The sequence below is a fragment of the Hippoglossus stenolepis genome, chromosome 18 (assembly GCF_022539355.2).
Source record: "Hippoglossus stenolepis isolate QCI-W04-F060 chromosome 18, HSTE1.2, whole genome shotgun sequence".
In the NCBI taxonomy this organism is placed as follows: domain Eukaryota; kingdom Metazoa; phylum Chordata; class Actinopteri; order Pleuronectiformes; family Pleuronectidae; genus Hippoglossus; species Hippoglossus stenolepis.
The window spans coordinates 16,086,773-16,107,080 of record NC_061500.1 but is presented as its reverse complement, the minus strand read 5'-3'; the positions used below and the strand labels follow the sequence as shown (position 1 = coordinate 16,107,080).

The 20,308-nt window shown below is 40.4% G+C and overlaps 1 protein-coding gene across 2 annotated transcripts in view; it reads left to right on the top strand.

Moving 5' to 3' along the window:
* erbin (erbb2 interacting protein) overlaps positions 1-20,308 on the top strand; it is a 55,091-nt gene that overhangs the window by 19,604 nt on the left and 15,179 nt on the right. For both annotated transcript variants that reach the window (XM_035185129.2, XM_035185130.2), the window contains exons 3-14: positions 5,928-6,122; positions 6,291-6,408; positions 8,072-8,150; positions 8,281-8,370; positions 8,877-8,933; positions 11,163-11,226; positions 11,580-11,654; positions 12,359-12,503; positions 13,698-13,770; positions 15,158-15,287; positions 15,389-15,504; positions 17,018-17,087. In XM_035185129.2, the coding sequence (XP_035041020.1) occupies positions 5,937-6,122; positions 6,291-6,408; positions 8,072-8,150; positions 8,281-8,370; positions 8,877-8,933; positions 11,163-11,226; positions 11,580-11,654; positions 12,359-12,503; positions 13,698-13,770; positions 15,158-15,287; positions 15,389-15,504; positions 17,018-17,087 (1,203 nt within the window). In that variant the 5' untranslated portion in view covers positions 5,928-5,936. The remainder of the gene's footprint in view (positions 1-5,927; positions 6,123-6,290; positions 6,409-8,071; positions 8,151-8,280; positions 8,371-8,876; positions 8,934-11,162; positions 11,227-11,579; positions 11,655-12,358; positions 12,504-13,697; positions 13,771-15,157; positions 15,288-15,388; positions 15,505-17,017; positions 17,088-20,308) is intronic.

Sequence of the window (20,308 nt, the reverse complement as noted above, 5' to 3'; positions counted from 1 at the left end):
GTTTCACAGGCTGTGCAGGTTGTGTTTTTGTGCATTGTATTTTGTAGCTATATTCTCTAATATAAAATCTCAGCTGTGTCCCAGCAAACCCGTAACAGTCCACTGCAATCTGGATCAAAAGCTCCTTTCATAAGGCGAGAGCTAGCCCACACTAATCACATTCTGCCATATCAACCAGACGAGTGCTACTTGCTATAAATATCACAAGCTGCTTGCTACTGTCAAACACGGCACTTGCATTTCCGCTTAACCCATTAAAAACGTGTGCACACAGACAAAACACAAATGACACATACTGAGTGTTGGTTATTTCATGTTCTCTAAAAGCTCCATGGTCTTTGACCAGCTCTATGAAGTAGTTTAAACAAACATTGGACTTTTGGTAGCAGGGACACATTTGTTCCCAACATATTCTCCTGGATAAAGTGAAACTAGGCCAATGGGTCCTGGTTGGCTACAGTGGAGGACTGAATGACCGTAGGGAAACACACTCAGACATTTCAAGTATGAAATAGTGTAGTCAAAGTATCTGTTTCATGCAGAATTTGCCTCCCATATTTTTCGTTTGCTTTAACTGCAGTGTGTGGAGCCTAACAACTCCTCTGTCTGTTTTATCAGTCAGTAACTTTCACACAAGCAGTTAAGTAAGCTCAGCTGTGTGTTTTGTGTATAACTTCCGGGGTCAGAGAACTGCTTCTACCCTTGACCATCGTCCCTATGGCAACAGCACTGACCCAGGAGGCACTAAAGTTGCAGGAGAGGGTTGTGACTGGGGGTTGGTTTCCTGGCTCCTGACTGGGAGAATAAAGTGGGGATCTGTGGCAGGCCTGCCCTCTGGACTGTTTCATTCACTGCTGCACAGAGGAACTGCCAATGATCATTGCCATTCTGTAGAGTCATACTTCTACCATTCACACAGTACACCACATGTTTCTTATGCTTTTACCAATTCCCCTGCGATAAGGCCAACCTCTTACTAGCCCCCCGATTAGTAAATGTGCTGCTTAAATAAGTAGGCTAAAAAAGAAAATCTTATCTGAGAGCTTAACATGTCTGGAAATCTCTATTGCTTGTCTTGAACTTTCTTAGTGAAAAAGTCAAAAGCTGTTGATGGACTAAAGCTGGGTGAGTGGAGGCAGTCATCATTCCAGTAACATGTAGGTCAGTGGATAAGCCTATCTATGTTGTATGCAGTGTGGCTCTCATTACTGTGCTGCCCTCCAGATTACTCTTGGAGGAGCTTCAGCCAGACAGATAGACTGCCTTGTTAGGCCATGGTTATCCAGCCCATTTCACTCTCTTTGTCTCCTAGAGTAAACAATGCCTCTCATCTATCTGCCCTCCATCGTCTTCTCTATCCTCGGCCTACATGGTAGAAATGCCTCGGATTAACTCCTTGTCAATGGTGTGTTATGCAAATGTAACAGGTATAATGCACAGTTTAGAAAATAATGTTTGTACATTTATTTGTTGCTGCTGTTGTATGCTGGGTATCACAAACCTCCGACCTATTCAGAGCAAGTGAATTTCCTCCTGTAAAGGTTGTTTTTTGTGAATGTATCAATATTGTCAAAGCTTTTAGCAAATATTAAAACGGGAGTAAATTGTATATGTTTATTGGGCTATTTTCATTATTGTATTCATACAGTGAGTATTTGCTTGGCACCATGATAGTGTACATGTGATTGACTTAATAACTATTGCCGCCATGTTTGTGGTAATAAAGAAACATGTTACCCAAAGGTATGGCTTATTTTAGGTTATGGTTTTGGATAATAACAGGGCTCTATGGCACAGAGGGAAATTATTAGATTCTAGATTCACAAACTTTGATAATCAATGCTATAGTGCTATCAATTATTTTATTTATTGTTACATATTAAAATAGTTGGATTAAAATATTTAGCAAATGTTAGCATGCTAACAAGCTCAGATGGTAAGCACAATCTGTCTTTGCTAGTTTCATACTGATGCAGTTGTCATCTTCCTGCCATTTGCCTACTTCGTTAAAATGGACTCTCCGTAATAAGCACCAATGATTGGTCCTAAAGTGACGTGTGTCGTGGCACATTGTTTCCACATTGATATCTTGATGCAGCAGAAAGCAGTTGTGTGCAATAAACCTGGTCAATTGTGGAGTAATTCAGTTAGGGCACGCTATCAAGATAATAATACATGTCCACATAACCAGGTACTCAACATGAGTACACTGCCTCCCCCCACGCCAGCTTCACTTCAGGGAGCTTTGGTGGAGTCTTGTTGTTTCCATGGTTTGCTCGTACACTTTCACTTTGAACATGAGCAGATCTTTTCTGCTGAGTAGCATCCTCTCTTACTACTTGGCAAATCCACCATTTTTTGTTAATATGCCAAGGTACATATAAATACCTGGCTTTTCAAAGGAATAGGAGATGGAGATTGGTTTATTGCATATTAAACCCAAAACACATAATTACAGTTAGGGTTGGTAATATGTTTCTGAAACGCTTATTTTCTTATTTGTTGAAATCCTCTTTAGTCTCGATAGCCATCAATAAAGTTTTCTGGGGAAAAAAAGAAAACAAGCCAGTGTCTGTAGTTACACATTGACCATGCCCTTGTTAAAATAGAGGCGTTGGTCTTGTAATGCTGTAATGTAGCCAGCATTCAGATTTTCAGGTCATTTCACATCAGGAGTTATCATTAAAAACCCATCCTTAAATTGTGAGATTAAATTCTTCTACCAGCTATAACATGTTTGCCTCTGCTGCCGTGTTATTCTTTCAAACTATATATGTCTCTCCCTTCAGCCTTTCTCATGATCCCTTAATCTGCTCTTGGTTCTAAATTGCTTTCGCTTGCATACCTCACAACTACCCCATATTCTGTTAACCCATACCATGCTCCCTCCTCTGCCAGTCCTCCCTCTCCTCCCACTCTAGCACACGTCATTCATACGCTTGGTGCTTGTTACTCAGAGTGAATGGAGCCAAGCCCTCTGTCATCCTTTTTGGTGATAGACCAGATTAGTCGGTGTATTTATACATGAGTTTCCTGCTGTTATAGCAAAGAGTGTGTGGGAGGCTCTTGGTGGGGCATACTTCATGCGAGTGTGGGCATGTTCATACATGTACTCATTTTTAATGAGGTTTAGATGGAGGGATACCCAACTGTCCCTCCCGTGAGTCAGATTTATCCATTTTTTTTATTTTGTTATGATATTTTGTTATTATGAAATTGAAAAGTGTTTTGTTTGTCTTTTTTAAGCTTAGTAGGAGTTTGTAGTTTTTGTGTTGTTCCATAACAACATGATGGACAGTTCGTATTTTGAGCGTCTCCAAAAATAGTTACATCTACTTTGCATTGTTTCGAGAAAGTCCCTCTATGCACACATGCAAAATATGTACATGTGATATTGAAGATGCTTGGTTGTACACAGCTGACCAAATTTCCCAGAGAATGACTGGCATAGTTCCTTATAGCAACTTGCAACACAAGCAGGTGCTCACATCCACATATAGGCCGACTGTGTGGGTGTGGCTGATGGCGTGGGTCAAGGCTATCACAATTTTACACAACATCTCCGTTAGATGGTCGGTGTACGCAGTGAGTGAAGGACTCTGAGATTATGTGCAGTGGCGGCGCTTAGATTAAGACGAGGGGGAGGAAAAGCCACATTCTCTACATGGACCACAGAACAAAGCCTCTGTTGACCAGAGCACATTCCATAGTGCATGCTGTACTACTGACCTGACTCAAACTATAAAATTATATGTACATACCCTTGTAGCAAGTTTAAAGGACAGGTTTACAGCTCCTTTCCCATCTGTCCAGCGAGATCTTCCCAAACAGTTCGAAGCCGAAGATATTTTCATGCTTTTATGTCATTATTTTGTGGTGGAGATAGTTTTTTGGATAAAACTAGTCGAGGATCCAAAATGCCAGCTGATTCATGGCCTACTTCCTTTTTGCATTTTTACCCTCCACTTCAACTCAAATGAGGCTCCAGTTTATCCATGGTATTGAAAAGCTGCTCATTATACATACCTATGGACATTTTAGAAGTGGAAAACAGCTTTTACCACGAATAAAAGAGAAAATTGCTTTTTATATCAGGCTCCACTGGGACAAGATATATTTTTCATGGATAAAAACAATTGACAGGCCTGTTATTTGTATTTTTTAAGCCATATGTGTTCAGGTCTAAATGATGACTCATTGTCAGTGATCATCTGTAATCTATTTGCAAATGTGAGAGCATGTTGGCAGAACAATACTTTGGATGAAATATTAGGATTGACTGTGTATGATGTAACCCGTGGCTGTTTTTGAATTGTCCTACAGAAGTGCCTGAACAGCTATGATGGATCTACTGACACTATTGGGAAGGTTTCACACCATGGTCTCTTTTTGACCAGATTCTGAATCCTGTATTTTATTAAGTGTAGTTCCTTAACAGTGATGACTTGTTAAGGGGAACTTTCAGTATTTGACAACCTGCTTGTCACCCACTTATGTTTGCGTTTTACTGGCCACCACCACTGTGGAGATTTGGAGCCTAGTGCAGTGCCCATTCTAAACCTGCCTGTTTGTAATGGGCTGTTTGCTTGACCTGTGGTTAGGCTGGTTGCAGCTTTCTCTCTGAAACTGTAAAAGTAACTTGTAGTATTTGGGCTGTGGCAAAGTAAAGACCGACTGCTTGACTCAGTCCGCAAAACCGTGAAGTCACTGCTGCACATAGCTGTTCACCGGTTAATTCAAAGATCAGTTTAAGTTAAAGTGAAGCTCAACTCAGTACTCAGAAACTGAAGAATCAGTTGTTGTTCCCGTTATCCTGAACGTGCTGTTGTTGTGAACAATAACATGAGTCCCAGCAGCCACTGCTACACAGTGGTGGTCACCTGTTTATTATTATTGACCGTATCGCATGTCCAAATTGGGACTGCACTTCCATGAGCCCTTAACAACACACATGTCAACTGTGTAGCCGATAAGATGAAGAGTTTTGCAGATATGCGTTCAACATACCGGCAGATTTCTGAAATTAGTAGATAGATAGATACGTGGTAAGAGCAAATGTTGATTAGGACAAAGAGCATAAGCCTCCTGTAGCTTTACATGATTCTCAAACTTATCAAGTAGTCAAACACTTCAAGTCCTGCTGAATGTAAACAAAGAATGTTTCCATGGAAATCCCTGTATCTGTTGAGAGAAACTGGATCGAGTGGGCTACTACTACTACTACTACTTCTCTATTACTGAATGTCAGAGACTTTGTACAATGGAGCTGGTGAGTGTATTGCTGTCATGACTTATAATCACATTGAACAAACGTATGAAAATAAGTCCTGGCTTGACAAATACACCAATTCCCCCTTTATAGAAGGAACTGAGGGTGTTGGGAATGTGTTCACTGTGTATTCGGGTTATGGTTTTTGACCAGTTCCCTTTTCTACTTTAGTTGTGTCTGCTTGTTACACTTAAAGCTTTGAACCTTTATTCTAAAACATCCCTCTTGCTCTGTAATGGCTGACAGCTGAGTGATCTAATAAAAAAGATCAAGTTTCTCTTAGAATAGAAAAATACATTGATATGATCAGTATATGGTCCTGTGTAGTTTCATCATTTCTTTCTCTCTCATTGTTCTCCATATGTTGGTGCAAAGAAAACAGCAGGTGTTCTGTTTTGACATTTAAGACTATAGTCACATGGTTATGAATCAGATGTTCAGATCAGTTATCGAAATCAGTGTTTGCATGTGTATATTTATTTTTAGCCTGCACTATAAACAATACATACTGTATGTGTTACAGAGGTGAGATAAAAACTTCTGAATGTGGACACTTGAAGCTGAATTGTGAAAGCAGTACTCGTCGTACACCACTTACCTCCTTAACTCCTCTTAATCCTCTACTCACTTTACATATCTCTCCGTTTTCTCTCTCTAGTGACTGAGGATGTCCAAGCGGAGCTTGTTTGTTCGTCTGGTGCCCTGCCGCTGCTTGCGGGGTGAGGAGGAGACGGTAACATCGCTGGACTACTCCCACTGCAGCCTGGAGACCGTTCCTAAGGAGATCTTTAGCTTTGAGAAGACCCTGCAGGAACTCTATCTCGATGCCAACCAGATCGAGGAACTGCCTAAAGTAAGGCACACATACATATAGAAATGTTTTACTGTGTGTGGGTGGGTGTCAGATGATTTAATCTCTTATTAAAAGCTTTGGACGATGTTGTTGGTTTTCTAATGTTACAGAGTATTCTTGTTCCGCTGTACTTATTGATTAAACGTATCTCTTGTCTTTTTCCACTAGCAACTGTTTAACTGCCAGTTACTACACCGGCTGAGCATGCCAGATAATGACCTTACAGTGATGCCAGCAGCGATTGCAAACCTCATCAATCTCAGGGAGCTTGATGTCAGCAAAAACAGTAAGCAACATGGCCATCTTTTCTTCAGAAATGTCACTCAGGTTCGATGTCATTTTGACTGGAAGGTTAAGGTCATTTAAAACTCTTCATCAGATCATGTTTCTGAGGCCTGAAAACTGACCCCAGTCCCCGGGTTAGTGACCCGTGAAGATCAAACGTGTAACTTGTCCTAGTTGCTCTTGTGTTGCCAATATGGCTACTGGCATTGATCAGTGAAGAGAGATAATTCTCAAGAACAATATTGCCAGGAAAGTGTTTAGATTTGCTCCGCAGATAATCTCTGGTATTACGCTAGAGCATTTTTTGTTTGCCACGTTACCACACAAGATGGCAATACTCAAAATCCCTGATGTGAGAGATAGAAGCAGAGGACGAGCACAGACCTGCATGACACTAGACTCCATCTTTGTAGCATAGCAGGAAAAAAACCCGGTAGTAGATGAGTCAGTTGAGCTGATTATAAGTGTCATATAAGTGTCATCTCAGTAGTTTCAAAGTGGGAAGTGACAACAATTGTTAGTGTGACATTTAGCTCCTTGATGATAAACCCTCTGTTTGTTTAATATGATTAAGAGCTTTGTACTGGTTGTGTTTAGATTTTTCCTGTTTGATAATAACTTCACACTATGTTGCTCTAGTTTGATGTTAAGAACAAAAAACGCTGCAGAGTCAAAGTGTGTGAAGTGGTAATTAGTAACTGAAATTGTGCAGAAGACCTTACAAGGGATATTCACCATCTTGACCTATATTCTAAAATTTACATTTCTATTAACCAGCCTGCTCTTAGCCTACATCATGCGACTATATGGCGATTATTCTTCAAACATATCGACACGTACACATCAAACGTACTAATTGGACCTTTCCTTTGCGCCTCCCAAATGGATGTTAAGCATCGCAAGCTAAAACTGTTCACGGTGCAGGTTACTGTGGAAGATGCTCCATCTTCACTCTGTGACCTTAAAACTAAGCAGAGCTGAAGTAGAGGATACTCGCTCAGCCGCAAAACCTCTTTCATGGCGAAGGAGAAAGGTTAAAAGGGTAATTCTAATATAAATGAGTGAGTGCAGAGACAGCCCAGATCAAACAAATGTTTAAGGATGTGGTGGGGTTTTCATGAAACAGAGCTGTGCCATGTTGACATTAAAAGTAGCTTATCCTTCTTCACGAAGCACTCTGCGCAAAGTGTTGTGGACACAAAACAAAGTGGGTGGAAATAAACCTTGAGACTTGGTCACGTCCTCTTTCTTGCAATGTGCACGTTGTGGACATTTCATGAGGACTTGCAGACTATCACTCATTGCTCTTTTTTTCCTCTTCTTCCTCTCCTTCTTTTATTATGTCACCTTAAGCGCACTTCTCTGTGGTTGTTTAGACAAGAAAGGTGCAGAGCTACTCTTAATGCACCCTGAGCTCAGAGTTCAGGCAGACAGCCATCCTGCTTGTACTCACAAACCACCTGTGTTTAACATTCGCAAAGCTGCTCCTGCAGAACACGAGCAAGATGGCTTGCATTATCCCTCGTCCTTTTGATTTCGACATGAGTCATTTGTTTTGTGCCAACAGTAATAAAATGGTTGGGATACGTCACCGCAGATGTTTAATCCCTGTTGCGTAGTTGTGTTTTTAAACCACTGACGCTAACTTGTGTATTTCTCTTTAGGTATCCAGGAGTTTCCAGAAAACATCAAGAACTGCAAAGTCCTAACTATTGTAGAAGCCAGTGTGAATCCCATATCAAAGTGAGTACAGCACGACCTCGTATAATTAATTTACTGCCTTTTGATGTAATGTGACGCATACATTTTCGACTTTCAGAACTCTGGCTTTGCAGTATGTGTGATGTGATTCCTGTACAATGTGTGTTGTTAGGCTCCCAGATGGCTTCACGCAGCTCCTGAGTCTGTCGCAGCTCTACCTGAACGATGCCTTTTTGGAGTTCTTACCAGCCAGCTTTGGCAGGTCAGTTTGTTCTCCGGTTTGGGATTAGGATGACATTGTTTCTAATAAAATAAAAGGTTTTACTGTGTCTGTTTCATGTGAAGCCACATTCAGTAGTTGATTGGGGTCGTGACACTGACATGGTTGTGATGCACAAGATTTATCTGATTGTAAATCAAATTTTAATAATACAAAAAGAACTGTGTAGTACACTGTTTCTTTGACTTTAAAAATGTGTTTGTGTTTGGTGACAGAATATTGATTATGACAAAAGACTTTAATTAAGAAAATGTTCTAAGCTCTTAATCAATGTAAATGATTGATTGCTTGATTAGTAAGTGGAGTAAAGCCCACAGAAGAAAACGTACAATTTTGTAGTGGATCCAGATCAGGGGGCACACCTTAGCAGCCATTTTGTGTCATGTATGTATTAAGTCAAAGATGATAACCAGACAGTTATGATTAACAAAACTATTTTCAAACTTGTGTAATTGTCATTTAATAAAACATTTTTTACTTGGTTCCAGGTTGACAAAATTACAGATCTTGGAGCTGAGGGAGAACCAATTAAAGATGTTGCCAAAGTAAGTGTTTTTTTTGTTTGTTTTTTTTACTTTCTGGGTTTTACAAATATCCTACATTCACAAATACAAAATAAAGGAGCAGTGTCCCTGTCAGTGTCATGTTTGCCTCCTGACGCGTGTCATGGATTTTCACCCTTCCTACCTCTGAGTCTCCTTCCTCTCACCCCACCTCACCACACACACACACACCACTAGATTCACTCTCCACACCGCTAACTGTAGTATTTAATTCCAGTGTTACATAAGAGCACCCTCTACTTGGCTGCTTGCTGTGACAGGTTTTATAACCCTCTTCTGAGACAGTGCTGAGGGTTATTTCACCATTTGAGAAGGTTGGCGTCCCTCTGGGTGACTGAACCTCCCACTGATATTTGAGAAAGCTCCAGGTGACTGACAGGGGGATCTACTTTCTCTTTCTGTCTTCCGTCATGCTTCACTTGCAGTTTCGTTCCATTTTACTTCCATCCCATTTTCTCAGCGAAACTGTTTCCCTTATTTGCCTTTTTTTCGTCCTTCCTCCCTGTTGGCTGACTTTTCCCTTTTTTTTTTTTTATCTCTCTCACTTTTCCTTGTTCTTATTTTTCATTGACTTACTGACAGGTCAGGCAGTGTCCAAAGTGCAGTGCAGCAGATCCTCTCTTGTCGCTGTGTTTATGTGACAGATGCCAGACCTGTTAAAGGCTGGAGCCCTGACAAAGAAAAGGACTAATGATCGGGAACGTTGCCAGAGCAACACGCAAGCATTTCAGAGATGTAAACAAATGTGTGCGTGCACAAAGGGGCGCTTTTCAGAGCTTCCACATAGAAAGTGCTGTCTCTTTTCTCTCAGTGCACAGACACACACCAAGCGTATGCATATACCAAATGTGTGTCTGAATTTTTAAGAAGGCTATTGAGTTCCTCATAACTTGGGATCAAGCCATAGTTTTTTTTTTCACTGACGAATACGCTTTCTTGAAGAGCCAGCAAATCTCATTCTTACCTCTCTCAGCTCATATGGGGGTCCATGCGGCTCCCGCCAACTATTGAGGTAAGAATGTGACAAAGCTGGCTAATGCTCAAGTACATCAACATGATGGATGTTTTCATATTGCAGCAAGCATTAAAAAAACATCACCATAGGGCCTTAAAGCATGTTTATAATTTGCACCATATGTCTGACATTCTTATTTAATGAGAAGTACCTAAAAACAAAACAGACTACATGTTGGTGTCTGTGGGCCTCCGCTCTCCATCCCTGCTCTGGGTCTCACTCTCACACTTCATCCCTGCTGTGAAAGTAACATCATATCTGTTCCCAAACAGAACAAGAACATCTCTATTTCCCCTCCAGTCATGGTCTCTTCCTCTGTTTTTTTGTGTGAGAAGTACTTTTTAAACATGTGATTCACTCTAAGGAAATCTATGTTTTATAATGTCTATTCGTTCTCCTTGTCTTGCTTAAAGTTGGTTTGCAGATTCAAATTATCTGTCATGCCAGAACTTTATAATTTAGACACATGAAGTTGGTGTATTATATGAAAATGTTATATTATAATATTTTATATATTTATATATAGAATTGTATTTTATTCCTGCATCTTTTTGACGCTATAAGCTTTTGTCATTGGGTCGTCAGTGCCCTCACAGGCATCTTGTCAGTAGATTATGACAAAGTAAGCGTGATACTTATTCACTCTATCCCCTCAGAATGGGACTCAAGCCTTCTTGAATATTTCATTCACATGGTGATCATTTCAAAATAATAAAAGTCGGAATAGTCCTGGTTTTTATCTGCTTGTTTATGATGCAGTCGAGAATGTGAGACTGTGACCTGAATGTGGAGACAACATTCTGGGGCATGGCTTAGGGCTAGCAGCATACGTCACAGTTTCCATTATTCAAAGCGTATTTCTGTCACGTCGGAGCTCTAAACGGTATTTATGTCCTCGTAAAATTACTCAGTGAAAGTAACAAAGGCAGAGGATGTGTGTTGTCCAAAATTCAACCTGAAAATTAACAGATAACCTTAAAGGTGAAATAAAGGAAGGTTCGTTTTGGCTTGCTGTCTGAAACGCATGGCCCACCTTGCTTCTAATCCTGGCTAGTGCTTTTGTTTTATCAGATGGGTGCAGTTTAGTGTTTTCCACTCAGGTCGTCATTTTGAGTGATTTTATATATTATATATATATATATATATATATATAGATTCTTAGTGTCTCACTCCCTGTCCATCCTCTGTGTCTGTAGAAGCATGCAGAAGCTCACGCAGCTGGAGAGGCTGGACCTGGGGAGTAATGAGTTCACTGAAGTGGTGAGTATCTGTCAGTTGCACCTTCAGTGCCCAGGGCACCTCTCTGCTGGTGACCTCACCTCCTCCCTCCTTAATCTACTCCCTTACCTTACCAAGCTCTGTGTTTTTTCTCTCTGCAAGATAGCATTTGTCTTACTCAATAATTTCAGTAGAATAAAAAATTGCCCCATGATTCATTTTTAGCTTGTTTATGAATTAAGGTCTTGTCCCAGCAGGCGCGCGCACACACACACACACACACACACACACACACACACACACACACACACACACACACACACACACACACACACACACACACACACACACACACACACACACCACTTAAGCCTTTTTTCTCTTTACATCCGTAGCCTGAGGTGTTGGAGCAGCTGACTGGAATCAAGGAACTGTGGATGGATGGGAACAGACTGACGTTTTTACCTGGGGTATAATTTACAGTCAATTTCTCCAATCTCCATACTTTCAGTCCCCGCCGTGCCCCAAAACCTCATCTTGAGATTATCTCCTGTGATTTTTCAGACTCAGTGTCGGCTTCAATTTTCATCAAACCGAACCACAGTCAGTTTGCATCAGACTTTCAGCTCTCAGGAGTGAAGGAGCTGCAGTTCAGGAAGGGCTCTCTCGCTGGCTGAACACAATTAGATGGTTTTAGGGTTTTTGCAAATGTTCTTCAGCTTTTAGGTTATTTTCTTTGAAAGTAATTAATTTAGAATGATGCTTTGATTGTCCAAATGTGTGACAAGAGATTTATTTTTCATCCAAATGACCTGCTTGTTTGTAACTGGGTCATAATTAAAGCATTAGTTCTGCTGCCAGCCTTTCAATGGCATCAGCTGTAATCACACTCTGGTCTTTTATAAGTATTGTCGTCTGTCAAGCATATCAAGCAAAACTGAACAAAGCAACTGTTTTCTCTTTTATACAATTTTCTGTTTAGAAAATTGAAAACGCAGATATGTCATCATGATGTCTGTGGTACTCCTACCTGAGACATACTCACCTAACCTCACTGCTGAGAACATTTGGGATTGTTTTTTATTGTATACAACCAAAAATCATCTTACATCCAGTAAGGATACTGAAGTGAATATCAGTGTAAATGTTTGTGCATCTCTTTTTATCTGGCCAGATGATTGGGATGCTGAAACAGCTGGTCTACCTGGACGTGTCCAAGAACAACCTGGAGATGGTAGATGAGCAAATCTGCGGCTGTGAGAGTCTGCAGGACCTCCTGCTCTCCAACAATGCCCTCACACAGCTGCCAGGCTCCATCGGTAAAGATTATAAAACACACACACACACACACACACACACACACACACACACACACACACACACACACACACACCTTATTTCAGGAAAGTCCTTAATGAAACCGTTATCTCTCTTTCAGCTGTTACCAAACACTTTTTTTTATCACAGGGTCTATTCCTATGTTGTTATGTAGTAATCTAAACACTACAGCTAAAAGTCCACCAATTTTCAATAATTTTAATGAAAATCCTCACAGAGGATGCAATTACCATTTCTCTAGTTCCATTTAGACTTTGTTGTCCAAATCGCAGTAATGTTGACTTTTATCCAATAACATTTCAAGATTATGCCACAAATATTATCATTTTATATGGTTATTTTGAGCTCCTTTTGCCATCATTGATAAGTGGAAATTGAGAATGAGTAAAAGAAAGGAGGTAAAGGATCACATTTATATCAAAGTATGGATGGACCAAACTGATAATGCATATATTTTGATTGACCTCTCTTCATCCCTGGGGAGAAGTGAATCACAGTTTGGATCAGAATTGCTGTATTTCATCAGACCAGACAACTATGCAGACTATTCATTTGCATTCAAAAAAAGTAAAACATAAAATGAAGAAAAGGACAAATGGGTTGTTTAGTTTAAGTGTAAAATCTAAAGGAGCTGATGTAAAGGAACCAAGCGTGTTTGATATGTGAGTCTGAGGCCACTTCTAATTCACTCTATTATTTACAGTATATTACAGTTTTATATGGACGTTGTACAGTTGTTCAAAGATGCATTAGGTACATGAAAGTTGTGCCACAGTAAGAAAGTTCCTCGAAGTGACTGCTGTAGTTAATGTGCCACATCTCTAGGGAAATATCAGTTTGCATGTCTTGTGCTGTCCTCGATGGCCCCGAGTGTTTTACCAGATGGTAGAAGTGACATCCAGGATGACAGGGGTCACCTATAATCTTGCCAGCACACTTGGTGACCTTGCTACTGTAAATGATATTCAGACTAATAAAATCAGATGAGTCCAGATGGACAGTGCTTCAGTAGTCAGGGTACTGAACTCATTTACAGTACAAACTAATCAGATTAACTGCTATAATTGATATTCCTCTTTGTGGTGCAACAGCAAGTGATAATCAATAACTGCCCTGAGCTGTGGTATGCATCTCTCTCATTCTCTCAGTTGCTCTCTCTTTTCCTCTTTCTCTAGGCTCGCTGAAGAAACTGACTGCACTGAAAGTGGATGAGAACCAGCTGATGTACCTACCAGACTCTGTTGGAGGGTGAGCGTTGCAGCAGTAGCTTTAATGTTGTCAGAATAAACCCAGGGATCCGTGGATTATTGTGCCATTTTCATCTCATCCATCATCCACTGATCACATGAAACGTCTGTCAGATATTCTATTAAGCACAATGTGTTCCACTCTATTGCTGATGATATTGAGTAACTAATAACAGCCGTGATTATGGAGTCTGAATCACAATGATGAAATGTCATGGTTCTGAGGCTGCCATATTGTTTTTATGGAAACAGAGGTTTGCCTCATTGAGGAGGAGTTGATGTTAATCTTTGGCCTGATGACCCTCCCATGCTGTGCTGACAGATTAAATCCACCATGGCTGTTCTCAGACTGATGTCGTCTGCAGCAGACAGGTGAACCCAGCAGTCAACAGCTGCGGAGGGAGGGAGGGAGCCAGGTTGACATGCTGACCCTCCATCTACTCTGAATCTTTGTGGTCCGGCACACAGATTAGGCTCTAGTTTAATCCAGCCATGTGTTAGTTCTTTTTAAATCAGACCACTCCCACACACACACACACGAAGGAAACGCACATACATCAACTGACAATTACTATTACATCTGTACATTTTCATTTTTAGTCCATTGTTTCCAAACACCATCAATTATCCCTAATGTTAGAATGTGTCTCCTTGTGTACTTTGACACAGATTATGTGACAAAGCCTATGGTTTATCTTAATCCCATGCAAGGATTTTAGCTTAAACAAGCAGATTTTTTCATTTATACATAGCTGATCTTATTCAGTGCACTGTGGGATGCACAGCCTTGTTTGTTACTGCTCTGTAGGGGGTTAAATCCTGAGTTTTGGAGTTGGATGGTGCTTTATCACAGCAGCTCTGCTGCAGGTTAGACTCACTTTGCATTTATCTGAATCCCCCAGAGCACATCTGCATTTTTCATCCAGCAGAAAGCTCCAGCTGCACCGCACTTCTGTTTGAACATTGGTTCAGTTTGAAATGTTGCTGTGAAACAGACAAAACAATCCAATGGCAGTCAAAGTCTGTGCATGTCTGTTATCCTCTGTGGTGCACACACAGTAACTAACTGCTTAGTTCCACCTGATGACCTGAGAAATCAAGAGGTTCAGATGGTCAAAGTTGTATTTTGGTCCCTAAGCCACTGAGAGATGTGTAGACAAACCGCAGCACTTTAAACTGACACACTAGAAGACTGCAAAGAGACAGGAGGCCTTGTGTGATCTGCTCAGCTTTGTCTTTGTTGGGATTCCGGCTGCAGAATTTCAAATGAGCTGAAGTTTTCTGAGGGAAGACCTGAGAGAAGAAGTCATCTAACCTTTTAGAAATGAAAAGGTACATACCAAACAATTATAGTCTTGTCTTTCTCCTTTGGCTTCCTCTTGTATTAGGCTGCACATTCTGGAGGAGCTGGACTGCAGTTTCAATGAGATTGAAGCCTTGCCGTCTTCTGTCGGCCAGTGTGTTTGCATTCGCACCTTTGCAGCAGATCACAACTTCTTGACCCAGCTTCCCCCGGAGGTGAGTGTATATATGTCTGTGTACATGTGTTGGGTGGCACGGCATGTCAGCCTGCTCATCTGTAACGGCTCGTAAAAAACCTTGGTTTCTTCCCCTCACAGATGGGCAACTGGAAGAACGCAACTGTGCTGTTTCTACATTCCAACAAACTGGAGTCATTGCCTGAGGAGATGGGAGACATGCAGAGGCTCAAAGTCATCAATCTAAGCAACAACAAGTGAGTCTGGACTAATGCGTAATGAGGGTCCAGTGCAAGGGCAAAAGTATTTCCAGTTTTTTTTATTTTCGAATATTACCGTCTAAAACTCATTAAAGCAAAAAAAAGATGGGAGGATTTGCTGCTTTTCTCTGTTTTGTATCATTGTTATTTGAATCTATTTGAGATTTCTTCCATCAAATCATTTTTAAGTAGCTTTTTGAAAAGGAATTCCTGAAGCCTTTCATGAATTGCTTCACTAAATTGCTGAAAAGGTCAAAGAATGTCTTGGCTTCATTCTTGAGACAGCACACACGCACACACACAGAAATGTAATCCACTAATTACAACATGGAGATCGTAGGATCATAATTCTGGCCAGAATGAATGAGTCTGGAAGCTGAGGCGTGATTTGAGGTTTTAATTGGGGGTTTTCCATTCCTTGTGTTGCTCTGTGCCAAATACATTAAATAACTTTGGCTAGGACCCCACAGCACTGACATATATTTTAAGTAAAAAATTCAATTTGGCCACAGTTATAGACCCTTGTATAAGGAGCTTCTCGGGTGACTTTTGGGATGAAAAGATATTGTGTGGCCAAGACATAATGACGCGTGGGGACAAGATAATAAGTGAGCAAGCACAGTTAAATGTCCAGTGCGCTGGAAGCCTGGCTGTGCGCATTTGGTAGTGTTTTGGTGACAGGATGCGTCTGCCGCATTTGGAAACCTATTGAGAGATTGAGATCTACTGGGTGTGTTAGCAGCGGGGATTGATTTAACAAACCAGACATTGTTTTAAACTTCCCTTAAACTTCCCTTTTTTAAGAAGGGTGCAACAGGGTAGTGTCATTTTGGTGAGAGCTGTCTGCCCAAGTCTCAAAGAGAGAGAGAGAGAGAGAGGTGGGAGGGGTGCATCAAAAGGTAAATCTGTAAACTAGCTATCTCCCATTCCAAATAAATAATTAATTTCTGAGGATAAACTTACTTAAAGGGGAGGATAAAAGTATAGCACTGTCTTATTAACCCTGCCGCGCACACCAGGCAGGCTACATGTCAATCCCTCACTGTCACAGTGGCCTCAATCAGAGTCAGTGCAGACAGTGTGTGTGTTAAACCATAGCCCATTATAGAGGCTACATCATGTGATTAAGTGAAATGTTTCATGTCTCATCAAGGGGTTTCCATGATGAGTTCGCCAGGTCTCGTTATTAAAGAACAGATTCATAACTCATGGCGTAGACATAATAACGTGTGGGAGCGACTTAATAACTTGTCGCCACGAGTTATTAAGTCATGTGAACGAGATAATAAGTCCTGGCCATGAGTTATTTAGTCGTGGGAACTAGATGATAAGTATATATTTTCTTTTCCTAAATGTCATTACAGGGGCACGGTACTTATATATAATTAAGATATTAATTCTGACACAATTTTATAAGTTGTTTACCTTACCATTCACTGGTTGTGAGAGTGTTTTCGGTTATTGGTGCCTAACCCCATGACTGAGCACCTGTGTTTTTGTGCCACTGCAGGTTGAAGAATCTTCCTTACAGTTTCACTAAACTGAACCAGATGACAGCAATGTGGCTGTCTGAAAATCAGGTAAGATCACGTGTTACTTTATATATAAGTCACAAGCACACAGGTTTTACAGCAGCTGCTAATGAGTTCAGAGCTATCCGATAATGATCTGCTCTGTTGGGTTTGTCATGGCAGCAGGTTACATAACTTGCCGCTGCAGCGAGCTATAAATTAATCTACTTAGGCCAAGTATCTCACAGGAAAACCCATTAAAAATGACCACTTTAAGGAAATTTGATCTAAACTTGCCGAATGGTAATGTAGGTCAGACTTGGTGGTAATGACCTTAACTCTACTTCTTCAAAGTGAAGGAGGATCCTAATGAATGTCCTGACTATAGTAAATGTTTAAGGGCGACAGCATGGTGATCTAGACAAGCCTGCAGCTAGTAAAGCAGAAGTAGAGAGGTCAAGGCAAGTACTTGAAATTTGGACGACTGCCTGGGCTGATGTGTCCCTCGACTGAAAACAAGATAAACCTAACAGAGGTGGAAATGTTAAAGTCTGGCCAGCTCGTGTGTGAGGAAGCGTCTCACAGTCCCACTTTGTCATAGCAGTTTAGATTTACATGGGAAAGGACTCGATGAACTGCTCATATCGATCTTTGTAGTGAGTTTTTATGTGTAAAGGCCCAGTGAAGTAGGAGAATACTGCATTGCTTCAGTCTGTTTATGTTTTCCAGCTAATACATATTTCTAAATTACAGTCTGTTGAATCTCACCGTGTTCTGAAAATCAATTATTCATGCTTTTTCTCATCCTGGCTGGATTATTCTCACAGAAAAACTGCAGCTCTATCAAAGTTTTGCAGAAAACCTGTCATTCAGAAGGAGACATAAAGCCCATATCTCCTCCGCCCTGGCCTCAAGTCAGCTACCTATTGAATACAGAATCCAATCCAAGAATTTTCTCATTTATTTTCTCCTTTAAAAAGCTCTCTACAGTCAGTCAGTTTGTTAGCACTGAGGGAAACTCTAGGTCAGTTACCATAGTACAGCCCCTTTTCCACTGGCCAAAAAACACCACTAAAACTCCTGGTTTAAATGCCTCTGCAGTAGACGCAGGTTTTTATCGACAGTGATGGAAACATCAGACCCAGGTAAATGCAATAATTTCTTCTTCTTTATGACGTCAGTCTAGTCGCTGATGCTGCACCTCTTCCTGCATGACATAATGGCATACTTTAAACGTACAGGTGTTTGCACGTAAACAGCCATGAATGAGCTTATACTTTCACTTTTTTCATCTTGGGAACAGTGGTTTTTTTCTTATTTTTTTCTTTTTTATTTTTTGTGTGGTGCAAAATACAATACTGCCAACATAGTGTGGTGAGAGTGCTTCTCAGTTTCTGACGTCAAACATGACACACCAGGGGGAAAAAAGATATGCAAGCTCCTTTACTGGCAAAGGGAAAGGAGGCAATCACCTTTTTTTTGGCAGGTTTACCCACACTTCAAAAACCTGTGTATACCTGCTTGCTTGCTTTATCAAACATAGAGTTTCTCCTTCCTTCAGGCCTCACCATGGTCCTCATTTCCTCATTCATACAGCTTGTATCAAAGAGCATATTGGAGCTCATTTATTTGCACATTGGGAGAAAATAAAAATCCTGATTAGTGTGTTTCCCAAGAGCTGCATTTACTAACCTTATCTTTTTGGATCTATGTAGAAATCAATGTAGAAACAATTGCATACACTCAAATATCACACATGGCTTCATTCTCAGCTCTGAATACAATCTACACACTGGTTGTCTCAAACATTGTGAGTGTGAACATGAAGTCAACTGCTCTGAAACATTTCACTACCTTAATCAACGTAAATAAGAGAAATCTGTGCGAAGCTGTAGACACATGACACTCATCTATAAATAATCCCTTCTCATGGTGTGATTAGTCGCACTGATGGAACATTCCTATCATAGTTGTGTCATATTGTAGATTATGTAATATCTCTGAGGCTGCCTGTGGTTGAAAAGACTTAAACATAGAAAAACTGAAGTAAATGTTTTTTTTTTTAAATAGGCTGTGTATATTCTTAACTTGTTTTAAACGTTTTTCAATTACTACAATTAATTCATTATAAAACAGACTAATTTACAATTAGTTTGAAGTCTGACGCATTTTCAACTACTACTAGGTCCAATTAGAGAGCTTTCATTTTTTAACTTGTGTTTTTGATCGACATTTTGTTTTGCTGCCAAACATCTGTAAGGACTATGCTAAATATAATGTAATAGTATTAATGATTTGCAGATTATTTTGTCCAACTTAATAACTTTCACTGCTGCTGCAGTATTTGTTTGTAGAGATACATTTCTTACCACACATTTATCCTTCTGGCTCCAACCAATTAAAACGGAGGCTCTGCTCTGCCCTTTTTTCACCCTCGCATGCTTAAATCTGTGAGCGTGCTCAGAGATTATTGAACTAACACTGATCAGCCATTCTGGAAGTGAACACTCAGGGTTTCCCATCTCAGGGTTCATCAACTCAGAGTTCACCTTTTGGCCCAGAGTGCTGGAAACGGCTTTTATGACCTCCAACAAGGACGTTATGTTTTCATCAGCGTTTGTTTGTTAGTTGGCAGTATTACGCAGAACTACTTGAATGATTTCCATGTAACTTGGTGGAAGGATGTGGTTTGTGTCAGTGAAGAACCTATCCAAAGATTTTATCCAGAGCCGGATCAGGAGGTCGATCCAGAATTTTCTTTTCCACCTTTTTTAATATTGCGAGATAGGGACAATTTCCCAGGGAATAATTTATGGAATAATCTGCTAATTAGTTTTTGATGAATAGTCAAAAATGTGAGCAAATTGTGAAAAAATGTCTTACACACCACCATGGCCACATCTTTAAAGTCAATAAATCTCAAATAGATTAAATTAACAATGATACGACACAGAGAAAAGCAGCAGATTCTCTGAGAATAAGCCAACATGTTCCTTTCAGAGAATAATTCATCGCTCTCAAAGGAAAAAGTCAGACATGTGTAGGGGACTGATGTTTATGAATGTTTGTGATTTGGTGCAGCTCCAAATACCAATCCAGATCTTGTAAATTTAAATGTGGTTTCATATGAGGACTGTCCATCTTATACAAACAATAATTGATGTTTTGGGGTCATGATAGCAGGTGAAAATGTCCTGCTGTTTTACTGACTTGTTAAGAACTTAAAGATGCTACATAAATTATCTTTTCTCAGTAAGAGTCAGGAGTACTGCACCTGTTGTGTCAGCATT